We start from the raw sequence: 27,538 nt of genomic DNA, 5'->3' as shown, positions 1-27,538 counted from the left end.
CGACTATACAGAATCCTGCTCTGGACTGATCAAACCTTAGCCTGGCTACAGGACATCACATATTATATATTACAAAGAGATGTAAATTATAATATATGATGTTCCACAGCCAGGTTCAAGTTCCTGATTAGTCCAGTGTATAAATATACTACCTGATGTCTATCTGATTGCTATATGACACTGTATACTGAGTTTGCGTACCAGCAGAGATTTGTGGTGGATGATGCGGTAGTTTCTCTGCTACATACAGTACATTCATTCTTGGACAATGATGGAACTGCAGTGCGCGCCATGTTCTTTGACTTCTCAAGTGCATTCAATGCCTTACAGCCGCTCTTACTACTGACTAATATGGCAGTAGATGAGGAGATGGTGAACTGGATAAGCGACTACCTGACAGGCAGGCCGCAGTTTGTAAGGATGGGGGGGTGGTATCTGGCAGTGTACTGAGCAGTGTTGGAGCCCCTCAGGGTACAGTGCTGTCACCCTTCCTCTTCACATTGCATATAGCTCACTTTCAGTATAAATCAGATTTTTGTCACCTCCAAAAATTCTCAGATGACTCAGTAATTGTAGGGGGCATGGTGGTGGCCGGGGGAGGAGGAATACAGAAGGGTGGTTTCTGACTTTGTGGATTGGTGCTGGACTAACTGCCTAGAACTAAATGTAAAAAAACAAGGAGTTGGTGGTGAGTTATAGAAGGAAAAAGGAGGATTACTTACCGATCACTATTGCTGGCCAGGAGGTTGAGATTGTTGAGAGCTACAAAACTTTAGGGGTTCATTTTGACAGTAAACTCGATTGGAAGTGCAGAACCCCAGGTGACCGGTTGCTGAAGTGATGTTGCTTTCCTTTCGGGGAGGGTAATATCATGCTTAGAGGCAATGGAGTTCTCTTCACCAGGTAAAGCACCCAAATGCAACACATTCTAAATCCAGGCCAGGAGCTGGAGCTCATGACCCGGATTCAGGGGATCTTCCCTAAGCTATATATATGTCCTGGTCTGGAGAAGGAGTTAGTTAGTTGGTCTAGGGAGACCAAGGAAGCCAGTCTGATAGAGACACGGAAGAAGAAGGAAGTCTGAGAGAGCAGACAGAGAGGCCTGGCAGTCATGAGGGAGCTGCAGCCTTTGCAAGGACAGATTACCCGAGGGTTGAGTGTGGAGGATCTTCAGAGGAATGGAGCAAAGGAAAGGAACAGGGCTCAGAGGGGAACTGTGACTGGGCACCCTTAGAGCCGAAGCGCAGTATCGGGCACCGGGAGCCCGAGGCCTTAGTGGATCTGTAGGACACTTGGCAGAACCGGAAGACTCAGAACTTTATGGGATTGGCCCACACCACACCTGAGACGCAGCAGCACCTGAGGAGCCTGGGGCATGATAGAGTCCCTATAAAAAGGCTCAAGCTGCCCGTCATGCAGGTATCTGTCTCAGGACAGGGGGAAAGAGGACTATGCAGAAAGCTTCAGGCAGCAGGGACTTCATATACAGCAAGCGCTAGTTGGAAAGACTCACTGCCCTCGACTGGAACAAGAGAACAAGAGAATCCTCCATTGCCTCTGAGCCGGCCGGGCCATACCACCACCCATGCCTGATACCCTGGCCTGTTGCCTGCCAACTACAGTAAACCAGGTAAAGACTTACAACTTGTGTCCTTTACATATTTACCGGCATATGTCATCACCACCATACTCCTTAGGACCCCTGGGGACCCCGCTTCACCTGTCGGAAGTGTACCATCAGTGCTGCTATAACATCCCCCAGAGGACCCCTTTAACGCAGCATCGATCCCACTATTGACCGAACACCACAGGTGGCGTCACGACAGACTTATAAACACTTTTCCCTTAAAAGACCGTTCCCTTTAATTGGACGCCCAGGGCCACAGACCGGGTCACAGCCACCGTGAATTCCCCTTTAAGACTGGACCCGGTACCGAGTATCCCGCTGCCCTGGTTGGGGTGTTCCAGAGGTGTCATGCAGAAAAAGTTTTCAAGAAGGGAATGAGAAGACTGTACTTTCTTCGGAAGCTCAAGTCATTCAATGTGTGCAGTAAAATGCTGGAAATGTTCTACCAGTCTGTTGTGGCAAGCGCCATCTTTTTTGCTATCATATGCTGAGGCACTAGTGTGCTAGTATCTGACGCTAATAAGCTCAACAAACTAATCAAGAAGGCAAGCACAGCTGTTGGCCTCCATCTGGACTCTTTTGAGGAGGTTTTGGAGGATAGAGTTCAGAGGAAGTATAGGGCAATGATGATCAATAATACGCACCCACTATACGAGCTGCTCTTGAGGCAGAAGAGCACATTTAGCAGCCGTCTAATCCTACTAAGGTGTAAGAAGGAGAAATTCAGGAAATCGTTTGTACCTACTGCTATGGGGATGTACAATAATTTCTAAAGGGTGGTAGACAACAATGACTGATTGCTGGTGCACTAATGTCAATTAACAGTGATTTATATACCTGAACCACCCACATTTATTTGTTATGTAATGTTGGCATTCCTCTGCAAGATTTGTGTCCTAATATTTGATGTACTGCTGTTTGTATTGCTGCTGTAACAAAATAATTTCCCCTGGCATCAATAAAGTGTATCGTATCGTATCGTATTGCAGACATCAGAGGGTACAATACAATTCTGACAAATGTATAAGATGTATATAATTGAGCTCTGCTCAAGTTGATGGCATGCACGGCTTTAAAGGGACTCTGTCACCTGAATTTGGAGGGAACAATCTTGCCTTGCGCAGGCGTGTACTATGGAGGACAGAGAATGAACTTCAATCCAATATTGCAGCCAGCATGCAGCCAGCGGGTAAGGAAAGGGTGAATCAAACACCCGAAAACCCCGCCCCTATGGCTGAAGATTGTTCCCTCCAAATTCAGGTGACAGTGTCCCTTTAAGCTGCTGACCTCACTGATTGACTGCAGCCATGTTGATGTGATGCCAGCACTGCAGACAATAACAGACACCAGGAGCATCGGGAGAGACCCATCGCTGGACCCCGAGATGGTGAGTAAATAATAGGCAGATTATTAAAACAAACTGCAGCACGGGGGAAGTGAGTTTTCCAAAACGGGAAATCCCCCTTAAATATGGAAGCCTAAAGAACAGCAAGAGCTGACGCACTATACTACACGCCCAACTGTCTTCACGCAAGTCCCTAAAGACAGTGAACACAGTGACTGAAACCTCTAAGGACATGGCATCAGGGACAATTCTTTACAGTCCCATGTCAGGGAGCTAGCAGGTGGCTACACTGTATCACCTACCACAGTTTGCATCAAATAATAAACAGCAAACAGTAAAATAGCAACTTTAATAGTAATTAGTCAATGCTAATAAATATATGCAATATTACACACAAGTGGAGTAACTATAGACGATCACAATAGATGGTGAGAAAGGAGTTTCACTTCTGTAGCATAACTCATTCCTAAATCCAATGCATTGTAACTTGTCCAACCGTCAGTCTGAATCAATTTGTATGGTATATCATTTTGTATTTTATTTCTGCTCATTAATGCTAGACTGATTGCACTCCTTTATAAGGTTGCCATCTAGTGGATACTTAGTTGAATGGCATGCTATCACAAAGAATAAAATTCAACGGGATTTTCCTGGAATAAAAAAAAAATAGCTAAAACAAATGCCATTTTATGTTAATTCCTAAACACTTTTAGTTAGCAATTCATGTTTGTTTTCCCTAGAAAAATTATCACTCCCAGTCTCTTCATGCAGCAGCATGTCTAGTGGGGGCAGAGGCGTAGCTAGGGTTTTGCTTCGGGGGGGCGAAGCTTCTGAGTGGGTCCCTAACCAGGAAACCTTGATTACAACTAGGTGACGCACCCTAATAGTGGAGGAGAACCTCAGCAGATGACAGAGATGTTGCTGAAAATAATCTCTATACAAAGAGCAACATTTATATTACCGCCATATGGTCAGTGGTAGATACCAGCCCTGCAGAACATATAACAGATCACAGCACAGTTATAGATGGTGACTTACCGCTGACGTTCTTTCTGATGGAGTCGTTCACTTTTCCAGTCTTTACCATCTGTCCCAGACCGACATGACAACTTCTTCCACCCAGGACTCGGCTGCAGAGAAAACAACAAAGACATATTTCACTTCTCATATTTTCAGCACGTCACCATCTATTCCCAGTCTGCACAAACTCCTCATCCTGCTGATATCCCAATACTGAGCCGTTGCTGCTGTATGTGTCCCTATAACTGCACCTGCTGTGTGGTTCTCTGTGCCCTCTAAATTCTAAAGCAATCCTCTATAATATAGTAATGCTGGGTGTGATTGCCCTAGAAAAGAGCGCCCACATTTTGTCCCGAGTCTCCCCCCTGTACAGCTCCCTTATACATAACATGATGCCTCCTCACAGTATACTGACCCCTTAGTAGCCCCCAAACTGCTTGTTGGCCCCAATACTGTGTGATTGCCCCTTCACTGTAATCACCACACTGCATGATGGTCCCCTAGATAGCCTCCATGTAGTATAATGTGCCAGATAGTCCCCAAGATAGTATAATACATCCCCCATAGGCCTGTATAGTATAATGCACTTCCCATAGGCCTATATAGTATAATGCATTCCCCATAGGCCTGTATAGCATAATGCACTCCCTATAGGCCTGTATAGAATAATGCACTCCCTATAGGCCTGTATAGTATAATGCATACCCCATAGGCCTGTATAGTATAATGCACTCCCCATAGACCTGTATAGTATAATTCACTCCCCATAGGCTAGTATAGTATAATGCACCTCCTATAGGCCTGCATAGTAAAATGCACTCCCTATAGGCCTGTATAGTATAATGCACTCCCTATAGGTCTGTATAGTATAATGCTCTCCCCATAGGCCTTTATAGTATAATGTACTTCCTATAGGCCTGTATAATATAATGCATTCCCCATAGGCCTGAATAGTGTAATGCACACCCCATAGGCAGCCAGTACAGTATAATGCACCCCCATAGGCAGCCAGTACAGTCTAATGTACCCCCATAGGCAGCCAGTAAAGTATAATACACCCCCATAGGCAGTCAGTACAGTATAATACATGCCAATAGGCTGCCAGTACAAAATAATGCACCCCCATTAGGCAGTCTGTATAGTATAATGCACTCCCATTAGGCAGCCTCTAATGCACCCCCATTAGGCAGTCTGTATAGTATAATGCACCCCCATTAGGCAGCCAGTACAGTATAATGTACCCCCATAGGCAGTCTGTAGAGTATAATGCACCCCCGTAGGCATTCTACATAGTATAATGCACCCCCATAGGCAGCCAGTACAGTATAATGTACCCCCATTAGGCAGTCTGTATAGTGTTCCCAATTAAAAAAGAAAAATCCAATACTCACCTTTCTTCCTCCTTGTTCCCACGGTGCTCTGAGCGCCCGCTCATCTCCAGACAGCGGATGCCGAGTACTGACGTCATCGTGACCCCCTGTCGGTGTCGAGACATCAGATGCTGACAGTGATGACCCTGCAATAACAGGCGGGGGGCCCAATGCTGGTACAGGGCCCCCCACTGCCTCCTCAGGGTGGGCCCCCTCAGAGTAGCTACGCTACTGAGTGGGGGACAGCTGGGGCACAGCCAGCAGAGGGGGTGCAGTCAAACCTCCTAATTTGGCAGTCCGAATTGTCTCCCCTGGCAGCTGCATTTTACCGACCCCCGGACTGGGAGTTGGCAAGTTCTCTATTGACAGCCTCCTCGCAGAACATGCAGACAAGAGTACAATTGAAGCTCTTACAGCCATGTGAGCGCGATGTCAGGAGCTCAAGAGCTGAAGGCAAAGAAGTTTGAATGGAACGGGTGCAGGGGGGGTGATTTACTGGATTGTGTGGGGGTATTTACTGTGTGTGGGGAAGATTTACTGCTTGTGGGGTTATTTACTGTGCATGGGAAATTTAGTGTAATGAAGCTGCGGAAGATTTACTGTGTGGGGGGTATATACTATGTGGGGATATTTACTGGGTGGAGGTATTTACTGTGTGGTGGTATTTACTATGTGGTGGTATTTACTCTGGGGGGAGATTTCGTGTAACAGGGCTGGGGAGATTTATGTAATGGGGCTGGGGAAAATTTACTGTGTGGGGGTATTTACTGTGGGTAGGGATTTAGTGTACCAGTACTGGAGGAGATTTACTGTGTGGGAGGGATTTAGTGTAACAGGTCTGAGGGAGAATTACTGGGTGTGGGGATATATACTGTGCGGGTGCAGGGGAGATTTATTGTATAGGGGCTGGGAGAGATTTACTGTATGTAGGGTGTAGATTTAGTGTAATGGGGCCGTGGGAGATTTATTGTGTGGTGGGTATTTACTGTGTGGGGGAGATTTAGTGTAATGGTGCTGAGGGAGATTTACTGTGTGAGGGGTTACTTACTGTGTGGGGGAAAATTTAGTGTAATGGGGATGGGGAGACTGTGTGTAGGGGTATTTACTGTGTAGGAGAGATTTAGTGTAACGGGGCTTGGAGAAATTTACTGTGGTGTGGGAGATTTAATGTAATGGGGGATGATTTGAGGACACCAGTTTGTGGATCAAGGAAGGGACAGGGGGGAATTGGGGGACATGTATGAGGAAACAGTATGGGGGGATGGGTGCAGACACAGTATCAGAAGCAAGGGGAAAATGTATGTGGACACAGTATGGGGAGGGAGGGTGATGGGATGTGTGTGGACACAGTATGGGCAGTTGAGTGGATGTGTGAGGAGGAAGTATGGAGAGTGAGAGGGTAAATGTATGAGGAGGGAGGGGAAATATGTGAGGAGACTATTACGGGGAATAGTGTGAGGAGACAGTATGGATGGGAGAAAAGTGTGAATGGGCACAGAATAAAGACTGAGTAGTGTTGAGGGATAGCATGGGGGAACAGTGTAAGGTCACAGCCAGGGAGAAGGGAAAGTGGTGAGGGTTCGTAATATAGAGGCTGGGCAGCATAGGGGGGGACATAGTGTGAGACGACAATATGAAGAGGGGATCCAATATGGAAAGGAGAGGGTATCTAGCATAAGAGGGACAGTGTTGGATCATGTTTTGATCAGGGAACAGAGTGGGTGTAATCATTTATTCAGGAGCTCAGTGTAGGGCATATATTTTTATTCAGTCAAATTATAATGACACTGCTGTCTGAAGAGAAACTGTGGATGTGAAAAATCATCATGGCGTCTGGGCAAGATGAAGAAGAAAAGAAAGAAGACGGCTCCAGAGACAACATCATCTATCGGTACCCATATTTTTATTTATGTTAGGAGCATTAAAGAGGTTGTCCAGGTTTGTGATGAGTCTGCAGTAATTGTCACAGTACACACTGCACGCTGTCAGGGTTCTCTCGTGCCGGCGATTTGCATACATGTGATCACATGCCAACTAGATATGCATGGCCTCACTCAATGAAAATGAATTCAATGAGGCCATAAAAGTCTACTCATAATATGGCCAGAAGTATACAAATCACATACTTGTGCAAAGGAGAATCCTAAAAGTGTGCGGTGCACGCAGTGTGAGAAATCATAAGCCTGCATCCACCTATAGTGACTGCAGACTGTCAACTCAAACCTGAATCCACCCTTTAATTGTAAACCGAAGCCCTGCAGCATGCCAATCCCAATAGCGTGCAATATACTCTGTCAGGATTCAGCTCTGCTTGCTGGTTCCAGCAGTCATCACTAGGGTTGAGCGAAATGGGTCGGCCAGATTCAGAAGTCGCCGACTTTTGGCAAAGTCGGGTTTCATGAAACCCGACCCGACCCCTGTGTGGGGTCGGCCATGAGGTCGGCGATCTCCTGATCTGGAATTGGAATTCCGATACCGAGTTCCGATATGTTTAAGATATCGGGAATCGGGGCGATCCAAGTTTGGCGTCACGAACAGGATCTACTTAAGCCTGAAAAATTGGGTCATGTGCGCCTAAGAACTGTGCTAGAATTGTGTTTCAACTGTTTTGTGCTAAAGGACTGTGTATTGCAAAAGACCGCAAAAATTCCCGCCAAAACCGCCGCCATTACAGCACCACGAGGAGCGCAGGAGAAGAAGAAGGGTGTGCCAACATGGGAGGAGACTACCAAAGCGGCGCCAAAAGTGACGACCGCCCCCTCCGACTACTCCTACGAGATGACGCCGTGCCCAGCGGCCTTTATTTGCAATGGCGGGAACAAGGAGAAGGAGCCCTGCCCCCAGAAAATGGAGGAGCAGCATGCATGTGTGGCCGCAGATCCAGGAGCAGAGATGGCAACCAGCGGGTAACTGAACGATGAAGAAGTGACCCAGGACCATCCCAGGTGACCGGAGGCGAACCCGAACTCGCCGCTGCTGGAGGATCCAACTATGTTGAATAATCTTTGTTTTCAGATCATTAGACAGTTGTTTTGAGGAGCCCATGATGCCACTCTTCAGAGGAGATTCAAACAGGAGAACAACTTGCAAGTGGCCACTTTAAGTAGCTTTTCTCATGATTGCGTACACCTGGCTATGAAGTTCAAAGCTCAATGAGGTTAGAAAACCAAAAAAAGTGCTTTAGTAAGTCAATAAAAAGTAGGTAGGAGTATTTAAAACAAGAAAATGATAAGGGTGCCCATAGTTATGCACCTGTCACATTTTGTTTGAATGCAGATTGCACATTTTCTGTTAGTACAATAAACCTCATTTCAAGGCAGAAACATCACTGTGTCCAACAGTTATTAGATATATGAAACTGAAATATATATATATATATATATATATATATATATATATATATATATATATACTGTATATATATATATATATATATATATCTAATATACAGTACATATATATTTATAATATAAACCACTGGACATTTTTGCATACATATAATTATCCATTTTTCAATCAATTACTAATACTAATCAACTCCCTCATTTATATTTGCAATTTGTCATCAAAGGAGGCACTGAATTCTCGTTTACAACAACTCGAATGTCACTTTACTTGGGGTTTTCTTAAAAAGGACGAAGACCTGGATGAACTAGAAAACAGACTGAATGACCAACTGACATTTCTTGTCACCAAGAACACACACATGGTGTACAATTTCCTGGCCTATGTGATACATCTGAAAGAGGATTACACAAAAGCTATCACCACTTTGGAGAAAGCAGAAGAAATGATTAATGAGAACAATCCGGATGGGGCTGACCAAAACTATTTGGTGACGTATGGAAATTATGCCTGGGTGTACTACTACATGAAGCAGTATGAAAATTCTCAGAAATATGTAGATAAAGTAGAGCAGATTTATAAAGAACTGCAAGATAGACAAGACATAGCAGAAATCTATGGGGAAAAAGCTTGGTCATTGCTAAAACTTGGGGGAAAATATTATGAAAAAACAGAACAATGTTTTCAGAAGGCTTTAGAGCTAGAGCCAGAAGATCCTGAGTGGATCACTGGATATGCAACAGTGGTCTACAGACTGGAAGCTTTCAATGGCAGAAGATGTGCTGCTTCAGAATATGAATCACTAGAGTTATTGAAAAAGGCCGTAGAGAAGAATCCAAATGATCCCGTGGTGAAGGCGCTTCTTGCATTAAAGCTGCAAGACCCAATCAGAACTGATGAGGGAAAAGGATATATTGCAGGAGCCTTAGAACAAGCTCCAAAGTCTCCATATCTGCTCCGTTATGTTGGAAAGTTTTACAGAAGGGCTGGGATGGTAGATGAGGCTTTGTGAGTCCTTAATACTGCAGTAGATCTCACCCTAACTTCTGCATTTCTACATCACCAGATTGGGCTATGTTGCAAGGAAAAGTATTTAATATCCAAAAAAATCACTTCAAAATGGGAACATTTATAGCAGACAACTGCACTCGGCAGATTTAAATGACCTCATTCAGGCCATCTTTTATTTTGAGAAGACGATAGAGTTCAAGAAAACATATGTATACGCCTATGTAGAATTAGCCAATATGTATCGTGAAGCAAAGGAGTATCAAAAAGCAGAAGAGACATTTAAAACTGTTTTGGCATTTTCCAATCTTATAGATCAGGAAAAGCAGCCACTCTATTACCATTACGGACAGTTTAAAGAAAACTGAAGTCTGAATCTGAAGCCATCGAATACTATAAAAAGTGTTTGCAGATCACTGTACCCAAAAAACAGAGAAAATGGAGTGAAGATGCTCTAATAAGAATTTCTTCAGAGAAGATTGAGAATGATATGGAGGATCCTGAGGGTTACGCTTTGCTCGGCTTTGTCCATAAGACTAAAGGAAAAATAAAAGATGCAATTGATTGCTATGAAAAAGCTTTGATATATGATCCTTATAAAGAGGAATATGTGAGTGAGCTCCTTGAACTAAGGAAGATATAAAATACAAGTGAAGTAGAACAGAGATTTTGCATGATTACATTTTCGTTTCCATTCATAAATTTACAGAATTTCAAATGTATCTATTATTACTAACATATGAATGATAAACATGAAGTGGGGAGAGGAGGGGATGCGGCTGCAATGTCTCATTCAATGATTCTGTAAAATGGTATGAGGAGGAAGGGGTACAATTTTTTACAATTATTCAGGCTATTCAGGACAAATAAAGAAAATGTGCAAAATTTGGCTGAACTATATTTCAATTAACTACTTAACTACTATGTTTAGTATTCTAGCTATAAGTACTATTTGAAGAAGTAATTTTGTTCTATATATAGTAACCACCAAATTGTCAATAATAATGAAAGAGGACCTGTCTTTTGCTCCTTTCTGTTTTGCACTGCATCACTCCATTGGCAAGATATTTACATTTGTTTCTTCTCAAGCGCAATTTGTGAAATCTCTGCTTGCAGACCAACTGGGAGTTTCTTTACAGTATTCTCTGGGGGCGTACACTTTCACCCCTCTTTCCAACATGCTGCCAATCACAGCTCAGCAGTGTTGGAGACTTCCAGCCTGCTAGATCAGCTGCTGAACTGTGATTGGCAGCTTCTGGGAGGGAGGCGTGATAGCGCAAGCACCCAGACAAGACTGTCATGGAACACCTAGTCAGGCTACAAAGCAGAGATTTCACATAGTGTGCCCTGGAAGTAACAAATGTGAATATCTCTGCAACAGAGTGATGCAAAATGGAAAAAGCAGCGGAATAAGGGGAGTTGTGGGATTTTAATAAGGTGCTTAACTTAACTTTTTTTCAGCAAGTGACAGGTCCTCTAAACTATAGAAAAGCGTATGTATTAGATTTCACACAATTTTATAGATTTCCATATGACTGCAATTTATATAAAGAAATAAAACATACACAAATAATTATAGGGCACTACCAGATTGGTGGAGGGCTGACACCTGGCATACAATGAAGGGGGATGCACTGCACAGCGCCATTCAATTTGTAGTTGCTGTTACCGAGTGCTGTAAAAATGCTCCAAATCTTTCCCATCAGAAGGATAAGTCATCAATATATTCTGACTGAATAATCTATTTATGCTAAAGATGTAATCCTCAAATTTTAGCATTAAAGTCCTTAAATTGATTAATATTTTTTTGTGAAAATAAAGTTGTGTTATATTCCGATTTTGTAATCCTTGTATTCCTTCTGGGTACAATTTTAAGCTTATAGTACTCTGTATGGTACTGCCTGTGGCAGAACTTTACAGCAGTAAAATAAGGCAAAACTGGAGTCTTCATTAGGCCCCTAATTGGAATGACAACCCATCCACTTGTAAAACATCCCATCAGCAGGTCACTATGGACTGCAGACTGGCCACAATGAAAGATGTAAAACACCATGCACAAGATCCATAGTGTAAGGAGGATAATTAGAAATGGCTAGAAAGTGAGGTACGTGCTCGGAGACTAGAGCCAGAAGTAAAAGAGAAGGAGTCCAGCACAGCAGCTTTGACTATGACTGTTAGTTCAAAACAAGACCATGTCAGCCAAGTTTCTATGCATGTTTCTGTACCAATAAAATGAATAATAGCAATAGTTTTGCAAGAAAGGCTACAGTGCTAGACTCCTACTCTTGTAACTCAAGCAGGCAGGAGTCAGCTGTACAAAACAGCTGGCATCAAAGGTGCTTGAAGCTGGCATAGTTCATTCCCTAGCTCTATACACTATCTGCTCACTTGTAATAAAAATGTATGTTACATTTCACCAAGGGTTAAGGTAATGCTCAAACATATACTGAATTTTAATTCAGAAATACATTAAGTTACAGCCTGTTCCACCTGGAACTGGGCATTGTTATTTTCCTTTTTTCAAAATATCATGCAAATCCTAATTTTTCTGCTTTTCCTGGCCGATGCTAATAAATTAACATAATGTTAAATCATCAACCGTTAGATTACAGTATAAATCAAATTTTATAGGACAAACCTCCCAATGATGTATTTTTGCAAAACAGAAAAAAAACTCAAAATACTCTGTTCAAAATTTTTATGCACAACAGAGTTTTCAATCATTTACACAAATCAAAACCTTTTTCAATCAAAAACGTCTTAATAGGCCAAGTTACATGTTAACATACAGTACAGTATGACTCCTTCTTTGTTATCACCTTAACAATTCTTGGATTCGTTGAACTAGCCTCCAAGAGCTGAGCTGCTGTTTTTATGTGAACTGCCCCCAACCCTCAGAGCTCTTTTGCTTGAGGATACTACAAAAGTTTCAAGTAGGGTTGAGGTTAGGGGAGGATGACAGCCAATGACTCAGGAGTATTCTTTGCAGCATGAAAAGGCGCATTGTCATGCAAGAAGATGTGTTTGCTACGGATGGCACAGTTCTTCTTTTTGCGCCATTTTAGAAAATAGTCAGTCAGAAATTCTATAGATTTTGCCGAGGTCATTTTCACACCTTCAGGGACTCTAAAGGGGCCTACCAGCTCTCTCTCTATGATTCTGGCCTAAAACATGACCCCACCACCTCTTTGCTTACATCACTGCTTTTTTGGGACATAGTAGCCGTCCATCAACCGCTACTCCATCCATCGTGACCATCCAGGGTTTCATGGCATTCATCAGTAAACTGACTGTTTTACAATTAGAATGGGGGGTCGGTCAGCAGACGGCACCACACGCACAATGGTATGGAAATGGGAAGAGGAAGGCCCTACTGATAGAGAAATGGGGGATGGTCACCACCTGACCATCACTCCCCTAATGCCCTAAGTTGGTCCTTTCCCCCACCACCTTCAGGAACATCGTCTCTCGCTGTCACCTAGCACAGCCCTGGCTAGTACAGTGGCTGGCAAGGGGAGCTAGTCTCACCACTGAAGATAGTATCACACAGGGGCCAGTGAAAAACATGAAAGGCATGAGGAGAAAACACCACACTTAGCTTCCAGACACCGCTGCCAAGCTCTGCACTGCAGATGACATAGAAGCCAGACTCCAAGCTTTAGAAACAGCAGACTCCACCAGAGAGCTGCCACTGCAAGGCTGGTCTCCATAGAGAAAGTCTATCACTAATAGTCAGCTGATGCATCAGGTGACCATTTAAAGGATGGTGGGGGTGGTCACCACCCACATCAGCTGACCCAGCAACTCTGCAGATTGCCAGCGAGAGTGGAACTAGAGCTGAAACAAATTCAAAAATGGATCGTGACATAGTCTTAATGTATGTCTAGTCCCACTGCAATCATATTTGCTTGTGAGCACTGTTCAGGGGTGGCTGAATAGTAGATTTATGCACAACTGCAAGTTTCTGGAGGATCCTACACTTTGAGGTTCTCGGGACTCCATAGGCACTAGCATCTTCAAATACGTATTTGCTGATTTGTTACTGTATTTAAGTAGCTGCTCTCTTAATCTGAATTTAATTGGCAGAAACATTCCTCATTATGCCATTATCTGCACAAACTCGTCTGTGCTCTGTATCAGACTGAAATCTTTTCACAGTACAAAGATGATGCTTAAGTTTTCATGTAATATAGAATGTTTTCATATCTTACCCAAGGCATTTCACTGTTTGATGCTTTTTGCCAGTAGAGAGATTCTTTTTCTTTTTCATATTTCTTGAAACTTGTGGCTTGTTTAATAATGTGGAACATCCATCTTAAAGGGAACCTGCCACCAGTTTTGGCCGATATAAGTTATGACCATCACCTTTCCGGGCTGGTATACAGCATTCTATAATGCTGTACATCTGCCCCCAACCCGACCTGTAAGACAAGATGCACTGATAAGCTACTAGTGCTAAAACAATCATTGCAAGCAATCAAAACCACAGATGTTGGTAAGAGAGGCATTGCTGAAATCTGTGTGTTAAACCCTACTTCATGCGGTCTTCAGATTACATAGCAAAAACCTGCTGAGAGATTCCCTTAACCCCTTCACCCCGAAGCCTGTGCAGGGTACAATGAAATCTCAAGACTATCAGGGGATTCTAGAGAGAAATGTGCTGCCCAGTGTCAGAAAGCTTGGTCTCAGTCGCAGGTCATGGGTCTTTCAACAGGATAATGACCCAAAATACACAGCTAAAAACACACAAGATTGGCTAAGAGGAAAACATTGGACTATTCTGAAGCGGAATTCTATGAGCCCTGAGCTAAATCCTATTGAGCATCTTTGGAAAGAGCTGAAACATGCCGTCTGGAAAAGGCAGCCTTCAAACACGAGACAGCTGGAGCAGTTTGCTCTTGAGGAGTGGCCAAAATACCTGTTGAAAGGTGCAGAAGTCTCATTGCAAGAATCATTTGATTGCAGTGATTGCCTCAAAAGGTTGTGCAACAAAATATTAAGTTTAGGGTACCATCATTTCTGTCCGGGTCTATTTCATGTGTTTTATTTTTGAATAAGTGAGGGCCCTCAAAAATTTCTAGAGGAGGGCACTTCCAAACGTATGTTACAAGGCCACATGAGGGCTCTCACTAAACTCAGGTTTCCTGCCTACTGCAGGCCCTCTGAACATTTGAATTTTGGGCTGCAGAATCATTTATCAATTATTATTATTAGGAGGAGGGTGAAGCCCAACGCTACAATGGGCACATTGTAAACTGCTATGGAATATGTATTCCACTATCTGAGTGTCAATGAAGGAGGGACCGCCCAAATGTATAAGTAACAGCAGTCCCTCCAAAACGCATGTTACAGGGCCACCTAAGGCCTCTCATGTCAAAGATCAACCTACCTATTGGTATGTTGTAGCTGGCCTTATAAAGTGCTGGGGAATAACTAACTAAAAATGATGTATGACAAAGGGACCTACAAAATGTATAAGCCAGGGCCCTCCCAATTGTAAAAGGCAAAAAAGAAACACAACAGTACACGTGAACAAACGCTAAAAGGGATATTTTTTTCTTCTTTGGTTTATTTAGCCTTATATACAAGTGACTATGCAGGAAAAACTGTTTCTTAACCTTTTTGGCGTGTTAAATGCAATTTAGGTTAGGTTTGGTAGTTGTTTTTGTGTATCTGTAAAAGTGGCGTAATACTGCGACAAACTGATTCCCAGAAAGGCATGCAGGCTTATTCTCCAGGCTCTTACCATTCTGTTTCATCACTTTCCCATCCATTTCAGCCTTTTCCTCAGGCCCCCAGACTCCTTTGTAGGGTCCAGCAGAAAACTACTCGCATTTCCCATTTTACTTGCAATTTTTACAAAGTACTCAATGTGAGTATAGTGATTACGAATATTACAGTACTCGCCCATCACTATTTGTATGTCAAAATTAGGAGTGGAACAGTCAGAGGAAAAGTATAAGAGAAACAGGTCACCGCTTCTGGATTTATCACCCACTCCTGGTTTGGGCTTGCAAAATGCAAATACTGATTTAATAGTGACCAAATACTGCTAGTGTGAAGGTGGCCTTAAGCATGAAATCACTGCTAGAATGCGTACCCTCACCATTGTCAGTCTACTTAGGTTCGGTTTCCAGTCTTTGCTGAATAACATCAGTCAGTTTCTGTTTCTGCCTCAGAGCAGTTTCGTTTCTCCCTTTTCTCCTCCTCTCGCCAGTGACGTTGTTCTCCCATCCAAGAGCCATCACATCAGGCTTTAGGAGCATCAGAGAAGAATCTCTTCAAAGAAAACTTCCTCTTCAATTCACACAGACAAGAAGCAGAATGAGGTAAACACTTTCACACTTTCCTAAATGTTTTGTGTATTAACCCCCAAGATGCTGTAGGTTAATGAAATGCTAATAGAATTGTGCTTTATATTTTACTTAGATTATCTGTTAATTTCCAGAAATCATATTTGGAAGATATTTGTGTTCAATCTCATGGAATGATTATAGAGCGTGGGTCCAGGTTAGCGGAGAATAGATTTTCTGCTTTAAAAAAATACATTATTCAAGAATTTGCAGATCAGTGACAATGGACGGTTAGGAATCACTCTTGATATTTATAGGTGGAAAGTAGAAGCTAGGTGCTAGTCTGATTACATTTAATCCCTCCGAGCTGCGTTCATTTTTTTTTTGGTTATTCTTCCTGTTTTTAATCACTATTTCCATAAGCCGAAACTTTGCTTATATATTTGTGTCATCATAGCCATAAGAGGACATATTTATTATTTATATATATATTAAACCATTTTATTTAAGATATATGATGCTGAAAAATGAAAAAAAAAAAAAACATTGTGAGGTACAATGGATAAAACAGAAACTTTACACCTTTTTTGTGTTGTGTTTTATATAGCATTGATTATGCAGAAAAAAAATCAAATGTTAACTTTATTCTATGGGTCAATACCAGGGTGGACATATCGTTAGTGCAACCAAGAGGCCCAAGAGGATACGGTTACCTTCTCATCTGTCACAGGCAGGCTCGGACTGGCCCATAGGGGAACAAGGGAATCCCCCGGTGGGCCCCCAAATACACTATATTGGCAGTATTTGGTATAATTCACTTTATTCACTCTGTACTGACAAAAGCAGCATCTTATTCATTAACCAAACAACCCAGTTTATTATTTTATAGAGATATAGATACATTTGTGAATGAAGGTAGTGTAATATTTGTATGCAGGTGAAAAGTGGGCCCCCCCAAAGTCAATGTTACTGGTGGGCCTTTGGCTCCCCAGTCTGACACTGGTCAAAGGGGATCTATTTGAGTACCTAGAATTGTAACTGGCTAATGCAGTGGCTGAAATGAAATGGTCATGGCACTTCTGACAGTAGATTTATGCTGTGAAATGCTGTCTCCATCCTACTGGGACATTTTTATAGCTCACCCGTGGTTGCAAAGTCAACGTATATGAAGGGGTACTCAAAAGAAAAGAACTGTGTTCTGGAGGGGTCAGCGACTTATAGTTAGAGCCTTAGGCGGTCTGTTGGCGGACCCCTTCTGAGTCAGTATGACAACTGACAATTGTTAAGTGCACAGAGAGAAGAAAATAGAAACTCCTGAAAAATGGCCTGATGTTTTCAATATTGGAGATACAGGGTTCATACTCACATGCGAGAAACTCGGACGAGTCTGACACATCTATACCCGGCACTGCCACCGGCACTCGGATCAGAGCGTTCAGCTTCATAGAAACACATGCAGCTGAACACTACCATCCGAATTCCGGTGGCAGTGCCGGGTATTGATGTGCGAGACTCGTCCGAGTTTCTTGCATGTGAGTATGAGCCCTAAGGCTCAAGTTCCAGGACATCCAAGGATGAGGCAAAGTGAGAAGACAGGGTTGGAACAATTAGCATTCCATATGATAGCTCAATTAGCGTAGAGTAGAGAAGTCTCACAAGTATCAGATCAGATTAATCCATCAGTTTGTTAACATGAGAAAGGAAGAAAAAAAACTGAGTAAAATCAGATAAACTCAAACAAGACACTCAAAAGCATCAAACTAAGGCCAAAGATCCTGCACAATGGGAGGATTTTACTGATGTATGAATGAAGTGATACGTTTGGTTAATAATTTGGACTGAAGCGAGTGAATATTTGATGGAAATGTACTGAAAACATAAAACATGCAACCTACTGTATAGAAAGAAAACCATCAGAAAAGAAAATCCACCACACTCAAGTCCAATCGAGACATATATTGGACAAGGAAAAACAAGAACAACACAGGTGAACAGACACAGTGGTCAGCCCAAGGCTGTTTCATGTTCAGATGGTGTTTTCTCACACATTACACTTTGTGTTATTAAGTTGTAATTATTCTATACTTGTTTCATGATATTAAAGAGGACCTGTCACCGGATCAAAAGTCCCCAGTTTTTGCACTTATTTTCTTCCCACTCTGTATCAGTCTTTTTTTTTTTTTTGTTCGTTACCAAATACTCCATATAGTGTGAGAGATATGGGCCTTTTATTTAGTACTAAATTTTACGATCTTTACCTATGGGGCATGGTTCATGGGGTAATAATGTGACTGAAGACATGCCCCAGAGAATCCTGATAAACACCATAAAAATTAGCTCTAACTAAAAAACATCACATCTCTGGACCCATATGGTGTATTAAAAAGAACAAAACAAAATATAATACTCCGGAGAGCAGCAAGAATAAAGGAAGAGCGAAAAACTTACCACTTTTAACGAAAATCTTTAAGATGTTGCACTATTTAACTGAGGTCTCTTATGCAATAGTTTTTGGATTTTTTATTTATAGCACTCTATGCAACTCTGCCACATGGAATATTTGTTCATGTGTTGTGGAATGTCTTTTTTTCATTATCCAGTGATTAGGGCTGGAATTTTATATCTTTTTGGGCTTTTTTTTAAAGGGATATCCCACAAAGTATTGTTTTTGGCTAATGCCTATTTTAGGCTACTTTCACACATCAGATTTTTGGTTCAGGCTAAATTCGGCAAATGTTGGAAAAACTGGATCCGGCGCAGATTGTGAAAAACTGATGCGACGGATCCGTTTTTTTGATGAATCCGGCTAGCCTATTGGAGCATGCTCGGTTTAAAAAAACGGATCAGGCCACCGGATCCACCATTTTCTGCATCCTGCACCTTCCGGCTCTCATAGGCTCCTGGAGGCGCTTCAGGCTTTTTCGCCAGAGACAAAAAACGTTACAGTAGACGGTTTTTTTCCAGATGCCGGAAAATCCGGCATCAAACCGGAAGGAATGCTGGGCCATCCGCCGCAATCCGGCGCTAATACAAGTCATTGGGGGAAAAAACGGATCCAGTTTTTATTTTTTCCAGTTCCGGTTTTTCTCCTGAGAGCCGGATTTAGCCTGAAACAAAAAACCTGATGTGTAAAAGCAGCCTAAACCAGAGAAAAGACAGCCACATGCCCCTATAAACGCAGTTAATGCTTCCCTCTATATTTCTTATTTTTTTGTTTTCCTATGATGCAGTTTTTTATTCACCAGGGCCATCCTGCTGCTCTGCTCTGAACCCATGATCACCCTTCATGTCCTGGAAGACGTAAGGACCTTCCTGTCCTCTTCTGAGTGTCACCAGCAATGCCACTCCACTATTATATCTTCGGTGAACATCACTGATGATCAATGAAAAAAATTCCCATCTATTGTTATATCCTTGATGATCATTTATACCTAAAACACTGTTCTCATTGATGGTTCTGGTGGTTTTCTTGCTTGGCAGCAGCTGTTATACAGTTGAGAGGCAAACAGTCAGTGTGGGGCAGTGGCTTGTATAGACTTAGGCTGCGTTCACACGTCCACTATTTGGTCAGTATTTTAAATCAGTATTTGTAAGCCAACATGAAGAGTGGGTGACAAATACAGAAGTGGTGACTTGTTTCTATTAATCTTTTCTTCTGATTGTTCCGCTCCTGGTTTTGGCTTACACATACTGATGTAAAAAACTGACCAAATACTGAACATGTGAACGTGGCTGTCCTCACCATGCATGCTGACTCCGAGCAGTTTGGAGAGAAGAGATTTGTATTAGATGCTAAGGAGGAACAAGCCATGAATGCTCAAACCGCGAGAAAATAATTATTAAAGGACATGTGCAGTAAAAAAGAGGAATCAACAATGACTTGCCATGTATTGCTTTGAGTGGTGACGGTGAGTATAAGAAAATAGTATATTTTGCATGTAAGGCCCACTGAGCCCCATCCATGAGAATACACAGATTTTAAACTGATCTGTTTTGCTTGTGTTTTTGTGATAGATACAGTATACATGATACATTTTTGATATTGCTGGATGTGCACTCAGATATTTATATGAATCTTCTTTCTTTTTGTTACATTTGTATCCATATATGTTTGACTTGTACTCCACTTAGTATTACAGGCACCCATCTAAAATTGTTTGTGTCACATATTTTATATTCTGGCACATGTTAGGCACTGATGTACCATATTTTTCAGACTATAAGATGCACTTTTTTCCCCAAATTTTTTTTAGGTAAAACGGGGGTGCGTCTTATAGTCAGAATGTACTTACAGTTAGCGTGGTGGCAGCAGGAGTCGGGCGATTCTTCTGGTGGTCTGACATTGCAGGGCAATAATCTCACTCCTATTCCAGCCTGGTGCACCTGGTATGGCAGGTTCGACGGTGTTCGGTGGTGCACGGTGGTGCGGGGGGCTCCAGTGACATTTTGTGAAAGCCCGGAGAACTCACACTTTTATTGCCTCGATGCTGTGGCCTCTGGGAAAATGGCCACCGGAGGTGGCGCATGCGTAAATTGAGATCTCAACTCCAAGATCTCGTCTCCTGAGATCTCACTGCCGAGATCTCAATCTGCGCATGTGCCACCTTCGGCGACCATTTTCCCGGAGGCCACAGTATCGAGGCTATAGAAGTGCTAGACCTCCAAGCTTTCACAAAATGTCGACGTAGCCCCCCACACCGCCGAACCTGCGCACCAGTCTGGGTCATATCGCTGGACCACCAAACACCCCTTGTGACTCCGCTCCACCAGCGCTGCTGATCCTCCCAGGGTAAGCTGAATTCAGGACTGTAAGATGGACCCCCATTTGATGCATTAATTTTTTTTTCCCCATTTTCCTTCTGAAAGTTAGGGATGCATCTTATGGTCCGGTGCGTCTTATAGTCCAAGAAATATGGTATACTATATATGACTGTAGATATTTGTGTATTTGTTATCACTTGTTAAATCAATTATAACAATCCACTCCTATATTTTTTATCACAGTGGGTCATCAAAAGAAGCATTAAAGCCTCGTTTACTACAACTTAAATGTCAATTTACTTGGAATCTTCTTCTAAAGGACACAGACCCTGATGAACTAGAAGACAGATTGCATTACCAATTGGAATTTCTTGTCACCAAGAACAAATACATGGTGTACAATTTCCTGGCCTATACAATGCATCTAAAAAAGGACTACACAGAAGCTATAGTCAATTTAGAGAAGGCAGAAGAAATAATTAAAGAAATGAATAAAGAAAACAATCCAGATGGGGCTGGTCAAAAATATTTGGTGACATATGGAAATTATGCATGGGTGTACTACTACATGAAGCAGTATGAAGATTCTCAGAAATATGTAGATAAAGTAGAGCAGATTTATAAAGAACTACAAGATAGACAAGACATAGCAGAAATCTATGGGGAAAAAGGTTGGTCACTGCTAAAATTTCGTGGAAATTATTATGAAGAAGCAAAACAATGTTTTCAGAAGGCTTTAGAGCTAGATCCAGAAGATCCTGAGTGGAACTCAGGTTATGCAACAGTGGTCTACAGACTGGAAGGTTTCAATGGCAGAAGATGTGCTGCTTCAGAATGCGAATCACTAGAGTTATTGAAAAATGCAGTAGAGAAGAATCCAAATGATGCCGTGGTAAAGGCGCTTCTTGCATTAAAGCTGCAAGACCTAAACAGAACAGGTGAGGGAAAACGATATGTGGCAGAAGCCTTAGACCAAGCCCCAAACTCTCCATATCTGCTCCGTTATGTTGCAAAGTTTTACAGAAGGGCTGGGATGGTAGATGAGGCCTTGCATGTCCTTAAAACTGCAGTAGATCTTATCCCAACTTCTGGATTTCTACATCACCAGATTGGACTATGTTTCAGGAAAAAGTATTTCATTTACAAAAAAGAGTTTGGAACCAGGAACCCTTATAATAGACAAAGGCACTCAGCAGAATTAAATAGCCTCATCCAAAATGCCATCTTTCATTTCGAGAAGACGGTGGAGCTCAAGAAGACATATGTATATGCAAATGTAGACTTAGCCAATATGTATAGTGAAGCAAAGGAATATCAAAAAGCAGACAAAAGATTTAAAACTGTTTTGGCATTCAATCTTACAGATGAGGAGAAGCAGCAAATCTATAACAATTATGGACGGTTTAAAGAATACTGTCTGAGGTCTGAATCTGAAGCCATTGACTACTATAAAAAGAGCTTGCAGATCACCGTACCCACGGAAGACAGAGAGTCAAGTGAAAAGTGTCTAAGAAGAATTTCTTCAAAGAAGATTAAAAACAATATTCGTGATGCTGTGGGTCACGCTTTGCTTGGCTTTGTCTATAAGACTAAAGGAGAAAGAAATGATGCAATTGATTGCTATGAAAAAGCCTTACAATATGATCCTTACAATGAGGAATATGTGAGCGAGCTCTGTGAGCTAAAGCTGATGATCTAAAAAACAAGTGAAATATTTTTTTCCTTTCATAATTTTGTAGGCTCTGGTTGAATTATATTTAATTTACATCTTTAACTGCCTTAGGATTGAGATTTAGCTATTTTTATGCTTAGGTATGTAGCTATAAGTACTCTTTAATATTCATTTTGTGCAATGCATAGTATAGCAGGTACATTCACCAGACTATCATATAATCATTAAACCATAGAAAGATATGTATATAGCTACATGATACATATTACATGATACAATAATTGTGTACTTCTCCATCCTAGTAATAAAGTCTTTAAAATTATTAATATTGATTGGACAAAGTACATCTTATTGTATACTTACCTTGTAATGTCTTCACATCCTGTTCCATCCAGATGTGTCCGGATCCCAGTATTCGAAGCGGCGGATGTTCACCGACTGCCATATTGGGATACCCAAGTGATGGGTGCCTCAATATGGAAACTGCTGGTGGTACCAGCCTCTTGCGCGGTACCACCAGCGGAACACCATCGCATCACACACACACACACACACACTGTATATGCCGTACGCACCATACACACGCAAACACACACTGTATATGCCATATGCACCACACACACACTGTATATGCTGTATGCACCACACACACACACTGTATACGCTGTACGCACCACACACACACACACTGTATACGCCGTACATACCACACAGACACTGTGCACGCCATACGCAGCCTCTTGCGCGGTACCACCAGTGGAACACCGTTGCAAACACGCCGCCACCGGGATCACCCGAATGATTCACTGACTGCCGCCATCTTTGTACAGGAGGAGCGCATGCACAGTTTTAATGTGACCGCCGCTATCTGCACAAAGATGGCAAATTCGGCGCAGGTGCAGTGAATCATTCGGCTGATCCCAGCAGCAGATGTGCAACATGACTACAGGCAGAGGAAGCTGGTCACATTAAAGTGGTTTTCCCACGAACGAAAGTTAATTTTAAAAATTTTCTATGTGTGACCGTGTACGGAGCATACCACATCTCCTGGGCAGGGGAGGAAGCAAAAGATAATACTGACATTACAGCAGGGGATCACAGAGGATTCATTTTGTCAGGTAAAATATTTCAGTGCCTGTTTTTAAACAACATTTTACCTCACAAAATGAATCCTCTGTGATCCCCTGCTGTAATGTCAGTATTGTCTTTTGCTTCATCCCCTGCCCAGGAGCTGTGGTATGTTCTGTACACAGTCAGCCACAGACAATTTTTAAAACGAACTTTCGTTGGTGGGAAAACCCCTTCAACAAGCAAATATCAACGCCAACATGGCTCTTCCTAAAAAGTATACCAATGACAATGAAAGGAAAGCAGCAAAGGCATAACGTCAAAGACAACAACGGGCAAATGAGACTCTTGAAGAGCAACAGCATCGCTGGGAGAAAAACAATGCAGAGCGAGTGGATAGGTGGGTGAGCACAAGGGGGTGAGATATTCTCAACGCTGCAAAGCCTGCCCACATCGCGACATTACCGCCCTCCCAATGTGATAGCATCGGACCACCATCTAGTTGTATTATATTCAAGTATTGTATATATTGTATTATTGGCATTGAAAATAATGGTACAATTCTAACCACGTGGTATTGTGATAGAACGGTTTTATAGAACTGCAAGGAGGGCACACCTCAGGGCCTACATTAAAACTAGAGATGAGCGAACATGGTCGTCTCCCTCCTTATTTGTCGGCAAGCTATAGCGCTTACCGAAGAAGCTGCAGCGGGAACCCGGATGCCTGGAACGCTCCCGATAATGCGGTGTCTGGTGCCGCAGCTGCATGTGTCGTGTCTGTGTGCCATTCACAACAAATGCATGGAGAGCCTGTTTGTTGGGCGTGGGATGTTCGCTCATCTCTAATTAAGACTCCTGCTGGCTAGAGAACCCGTCAGTTAGCATTAGCAATTCATCATCAGGTTCTAAGGATCACACAGTATAAGGGGTTAAACTTTCTGGATTACATTTATTTCCAATCGCATTTGCAGCAGTAGTAAGGTTTGTCAACTACAGCATTTATAAAATAATATATGCAAATTGTCTCTTTAGAGAGGAAGAAGACTGGAACATTAATGCAAACGATTGGAAGTAGCAATCCTAAAAGTCACCATCAACCTTTATTGGGGGTATCCGAGACTTTATAAAAAACAAAAAATGTACCTAAGCACTAACAGGCAGGTAATTGCAATTTACCTGCCTGTTGTGCAAGGCGCCATTCTTCCCTGGCACAGAGCGGTCACACACTGCTCCTGCCAGGAATTCAGTTGCCTCTGCTGACATGGCTGATTGACAGCCGGCTCCCCAGTTAGGCAGCAGGAATCCGGCTGTCAATCAGAATAATGTCAGAAGTCCCGCCTCGTTGACAGAGCGGAGCGGAAAGGAAGCCTCCACTCTGTAGAGAAGACGTCAGCAGAGGCTTTTGAATCCCCAGTTAGTGCTTAGGCACATTTTTTATTTTTTATAAAGTCCAGGATATACTCTTTATAGAGTGTCTGGTTTGGCTTTTATCCTAAGTCATGTGGCAAGGCTCAGTAAAGGGTCAATGTTGACTTTTAGGTTGCTGCTTCCAGTAAAAGTCTAGTCTTCTTCTCTGAAGAAACAGTTTACATGTTTAAATTTCCAGAGGAGCATTGCATGGCCTATAAATCTCCTAAGGCTAGTTTGGCACTCTCCATAATAAGAGACACTACCTCTTAAATAAACAATAAGAAAGGGCAACTTTTCAAACCCATAACATCTTAAAAGGGGTATCCTTCTTTTAAACAAACATCAATTTTTCCAAAATGCCACCCACAAGGGTATCATTATTAGTATTATTATTTATTATTATAGCGCCATTTTTTCCATGGCGCTTTATATGTGAGGAGGGGTATACATATTAAAAACAGGTACAATAATCTTGAACAATACAAGTCACAACTGGTGCAGGAGGAGAGAGGACCCTGCTCACGAGGGCTCACAATCTACAAGGGATGGGTGAGGATACAGTAGGTGAGAATAGAGCTGGTCGTGCAGTGGTTTGGTCGATTGGTGGTCACTGCAGGTTGTAGGCTTGTCGGAAGAGGTGAGTTTTCAGGTTCTTTTTGAAGGTTTCGATGGTAGGTGAGAGTCTGATATGTTGTGGTAGAGAGTTCCAGAGTAGGGGTGATGCGTGAGAGAAATCTTGTATGCGATTGTGGAAAGAGGAGATAAAAGTGGAGTAGAGAAGGAGATCTTTTGAGGATCAGAGGTTGCGTGCAGGAAAGTACCGGGAGACAAGGTCACAGACGTATGGAGGAGACAGGTTGTGGATGGCTTTATATGTCATGGTTAGGCTTTTGTACTGGAGTCTGTGGGTAATGGGGAGCCAGTGAAGGGATTGACAGAGAGGAGAGGCCGGGGAATAGCAGGGGGACAGGTGGATTAGTCGGGCAGCTGAGTTTAGAATAGATTGGAAGGGTGCGAGAGTGTTTGAGGGGAGGCCACAGAGCAGGAGGTTACAGTAGTCGAGGCGGGAGATGATGAGGGCATAGACTAGGGTTTTTGCAGATTCTTGGTTTAGGAATGTACGGATCCGTGAAATATTTTTGAGTTGAAGGCGGCAAAAAGTGGAAAGTGCTTGTATATGCGGTTTGAAGGAGAGATCAGTGTCAAGGATTACCCAGAGACAGCGAGCTTGTGGGACTGGGGAGAGTGGGCAGCTATTTACTGTAATGGATAGGTTCATTGGGAGGGTCTGTTTTATCCATGTTAAGTTTTAGAAATCTAGCGGAGAAGAAGGATGAAATAGCGGATAGACATTGGGGGATTCTGGTTAGTAGGGTGGTGATATCTGGTCCAGAGATGTAGATCTGTGTGTCGTCAGCATAGAGATGATACTGAAAACTGTGAGATTCTATGAGCTGTCCCAGGCCAAAAGTGTAAATGGAGAAGAGCAGGGGCCCTAGAACTGAACCTTGCGGGACTCCGACAGATAGGGGGCGAGGTGAGGAGGTGGTGTGTGAATGGGAGACGCTGAATGTTCGGTTAGGTATGACGAGATCTAGGATAGGGCCAAGTCTGTGATGCCAAGAGATGAGAGGGTCTGTAGTAATAGGGAATGGTCCACTGTGTCAAAGGCAGAGGAGAGGTCCAGGAGGAGGATAGAGTAGTATCGCTTGCTCTTGGCGGTTAATAGGTCATTGGTGACCTTGGTTAGGGCAGTTTCAGTGGAGTGGTGTGACCGGAAGCCTGATTGTAAGCGGTCAAAAAGGGAGCAGGAAGATAGATGGGAGGACAAGATGGACGTGTTGTTCCAGTAGTTTTGAGGCATAGAGAAGAAGTGATATAGGGCGATAGCTAGTTACAGAGGATGGGTCAAGTAAGGGCTTTTTGAGGATAGATGTGATTGAGGCATGTTTAAAGTTCGAGGGGAAAACACCAGTTGTTAGTGATAGGTTGAAGAGATGGGTTAGGGTTGGGATGAAGACTGTGGCGAGGTTTGGAATGAAGTGTGAAGAGATCGGGTCAAGTGCACAGGTGGTGAAATGCACATCAGGTTACCATCAGGTTACCATGACAACGATCGGCCCCTCATGATGACGGGGGAGGGCGATCATAATGCAGAGGGGGCTCCCTCCCTTTGCTTGCCTCCTATATACTGTGATAAATATCGATCACAGTATTTAGGGGATTAAAGTGCCTGGAGCGGTGTGGACATCACTCCTGGCACAGAGTGTCAGCTGTCAGAATTAGCTGATACCTGGTGGTGATCGCACATGCACAGCTTCTGTACGGACTAAATCGCTATGACGTATCCATACTTTTGTCGGTAAGTACCAGGCGACCATGACATATGGATACGTCAAAGGCCGTAAAGGAGTTAATGTCCATATTCCATGCTGCAGGACCTGGAGTAGGAGCAGCAGCCGGAAAATGTAGAGTGTTACAGTCAGTTGGCACAGGCAGATAACCAGCGACAGATGGGAACAGCGACAGCAATGTTGGGTGTGAAGACCAACCATCAAAGTGGGGTGCGGAATGTGAGCCAATAAGGAGCTTGGTCATGCTCATGAGCAAGGCAAGC

General features: G+C 42.8%; 1 protein-coding gene and 1 pseudogene across 1 annotated transcript; both read left to right on the top strand.

Annotated features, from left to right (window-relative positions):
- Positions 1-291: 291 nt before the first annotated feature.
- Positions 292-11,413, top strand: LOC138666815 (interferon-induced protein with tetratricopeptide repeats 5-like; annotated as a pseudogene).
- A 4,532-nt stretch (positions 11,414-15,945) lies between these two features.
- On the top strand, positions 15,946-22,767 carry LOC138665739 (interferon-induced protein with tetratricopeptide repeats 5-like). Its single transcript, XM_069753495.1, has 2 exons — positions 15,946-16,044; positions 21,013-22,767. The coding sequence occupies exons 1-2, from the start codon at positions 16,040-16,042 to the stop codon at positions 22,466-22,468; spliced, it is 1,461 nt and encodes a 486-aa protein (XP_069609596.1). The 5' UTR covers positions 15,946-16,039; the 3' UTR covers positions 22,469-22,767.
- Positions 22,768-27,538: the final 4,771 nt, after the last annotated feature.

This window comes from Ranitomeya imitator, chromosome 2 (genome assembly GCF_032444005.1).
Source record: "Ranitomeya imitator isolate aRanImi1 chromosome 2, aRanImi1.pri, whole genome shotgun sequence".
In the NCBI taxonomy this organism is placed as follows: domain Eukaryota; kingdom Metazoa; phylum Chordata; class Amphibia; order Anura; family Dendrobatidae; genus Ranitomeya; species Ranitomeya imitator.
This window is presented reverse-complemented; position numbering and strand designations above follow the sequence as displayed.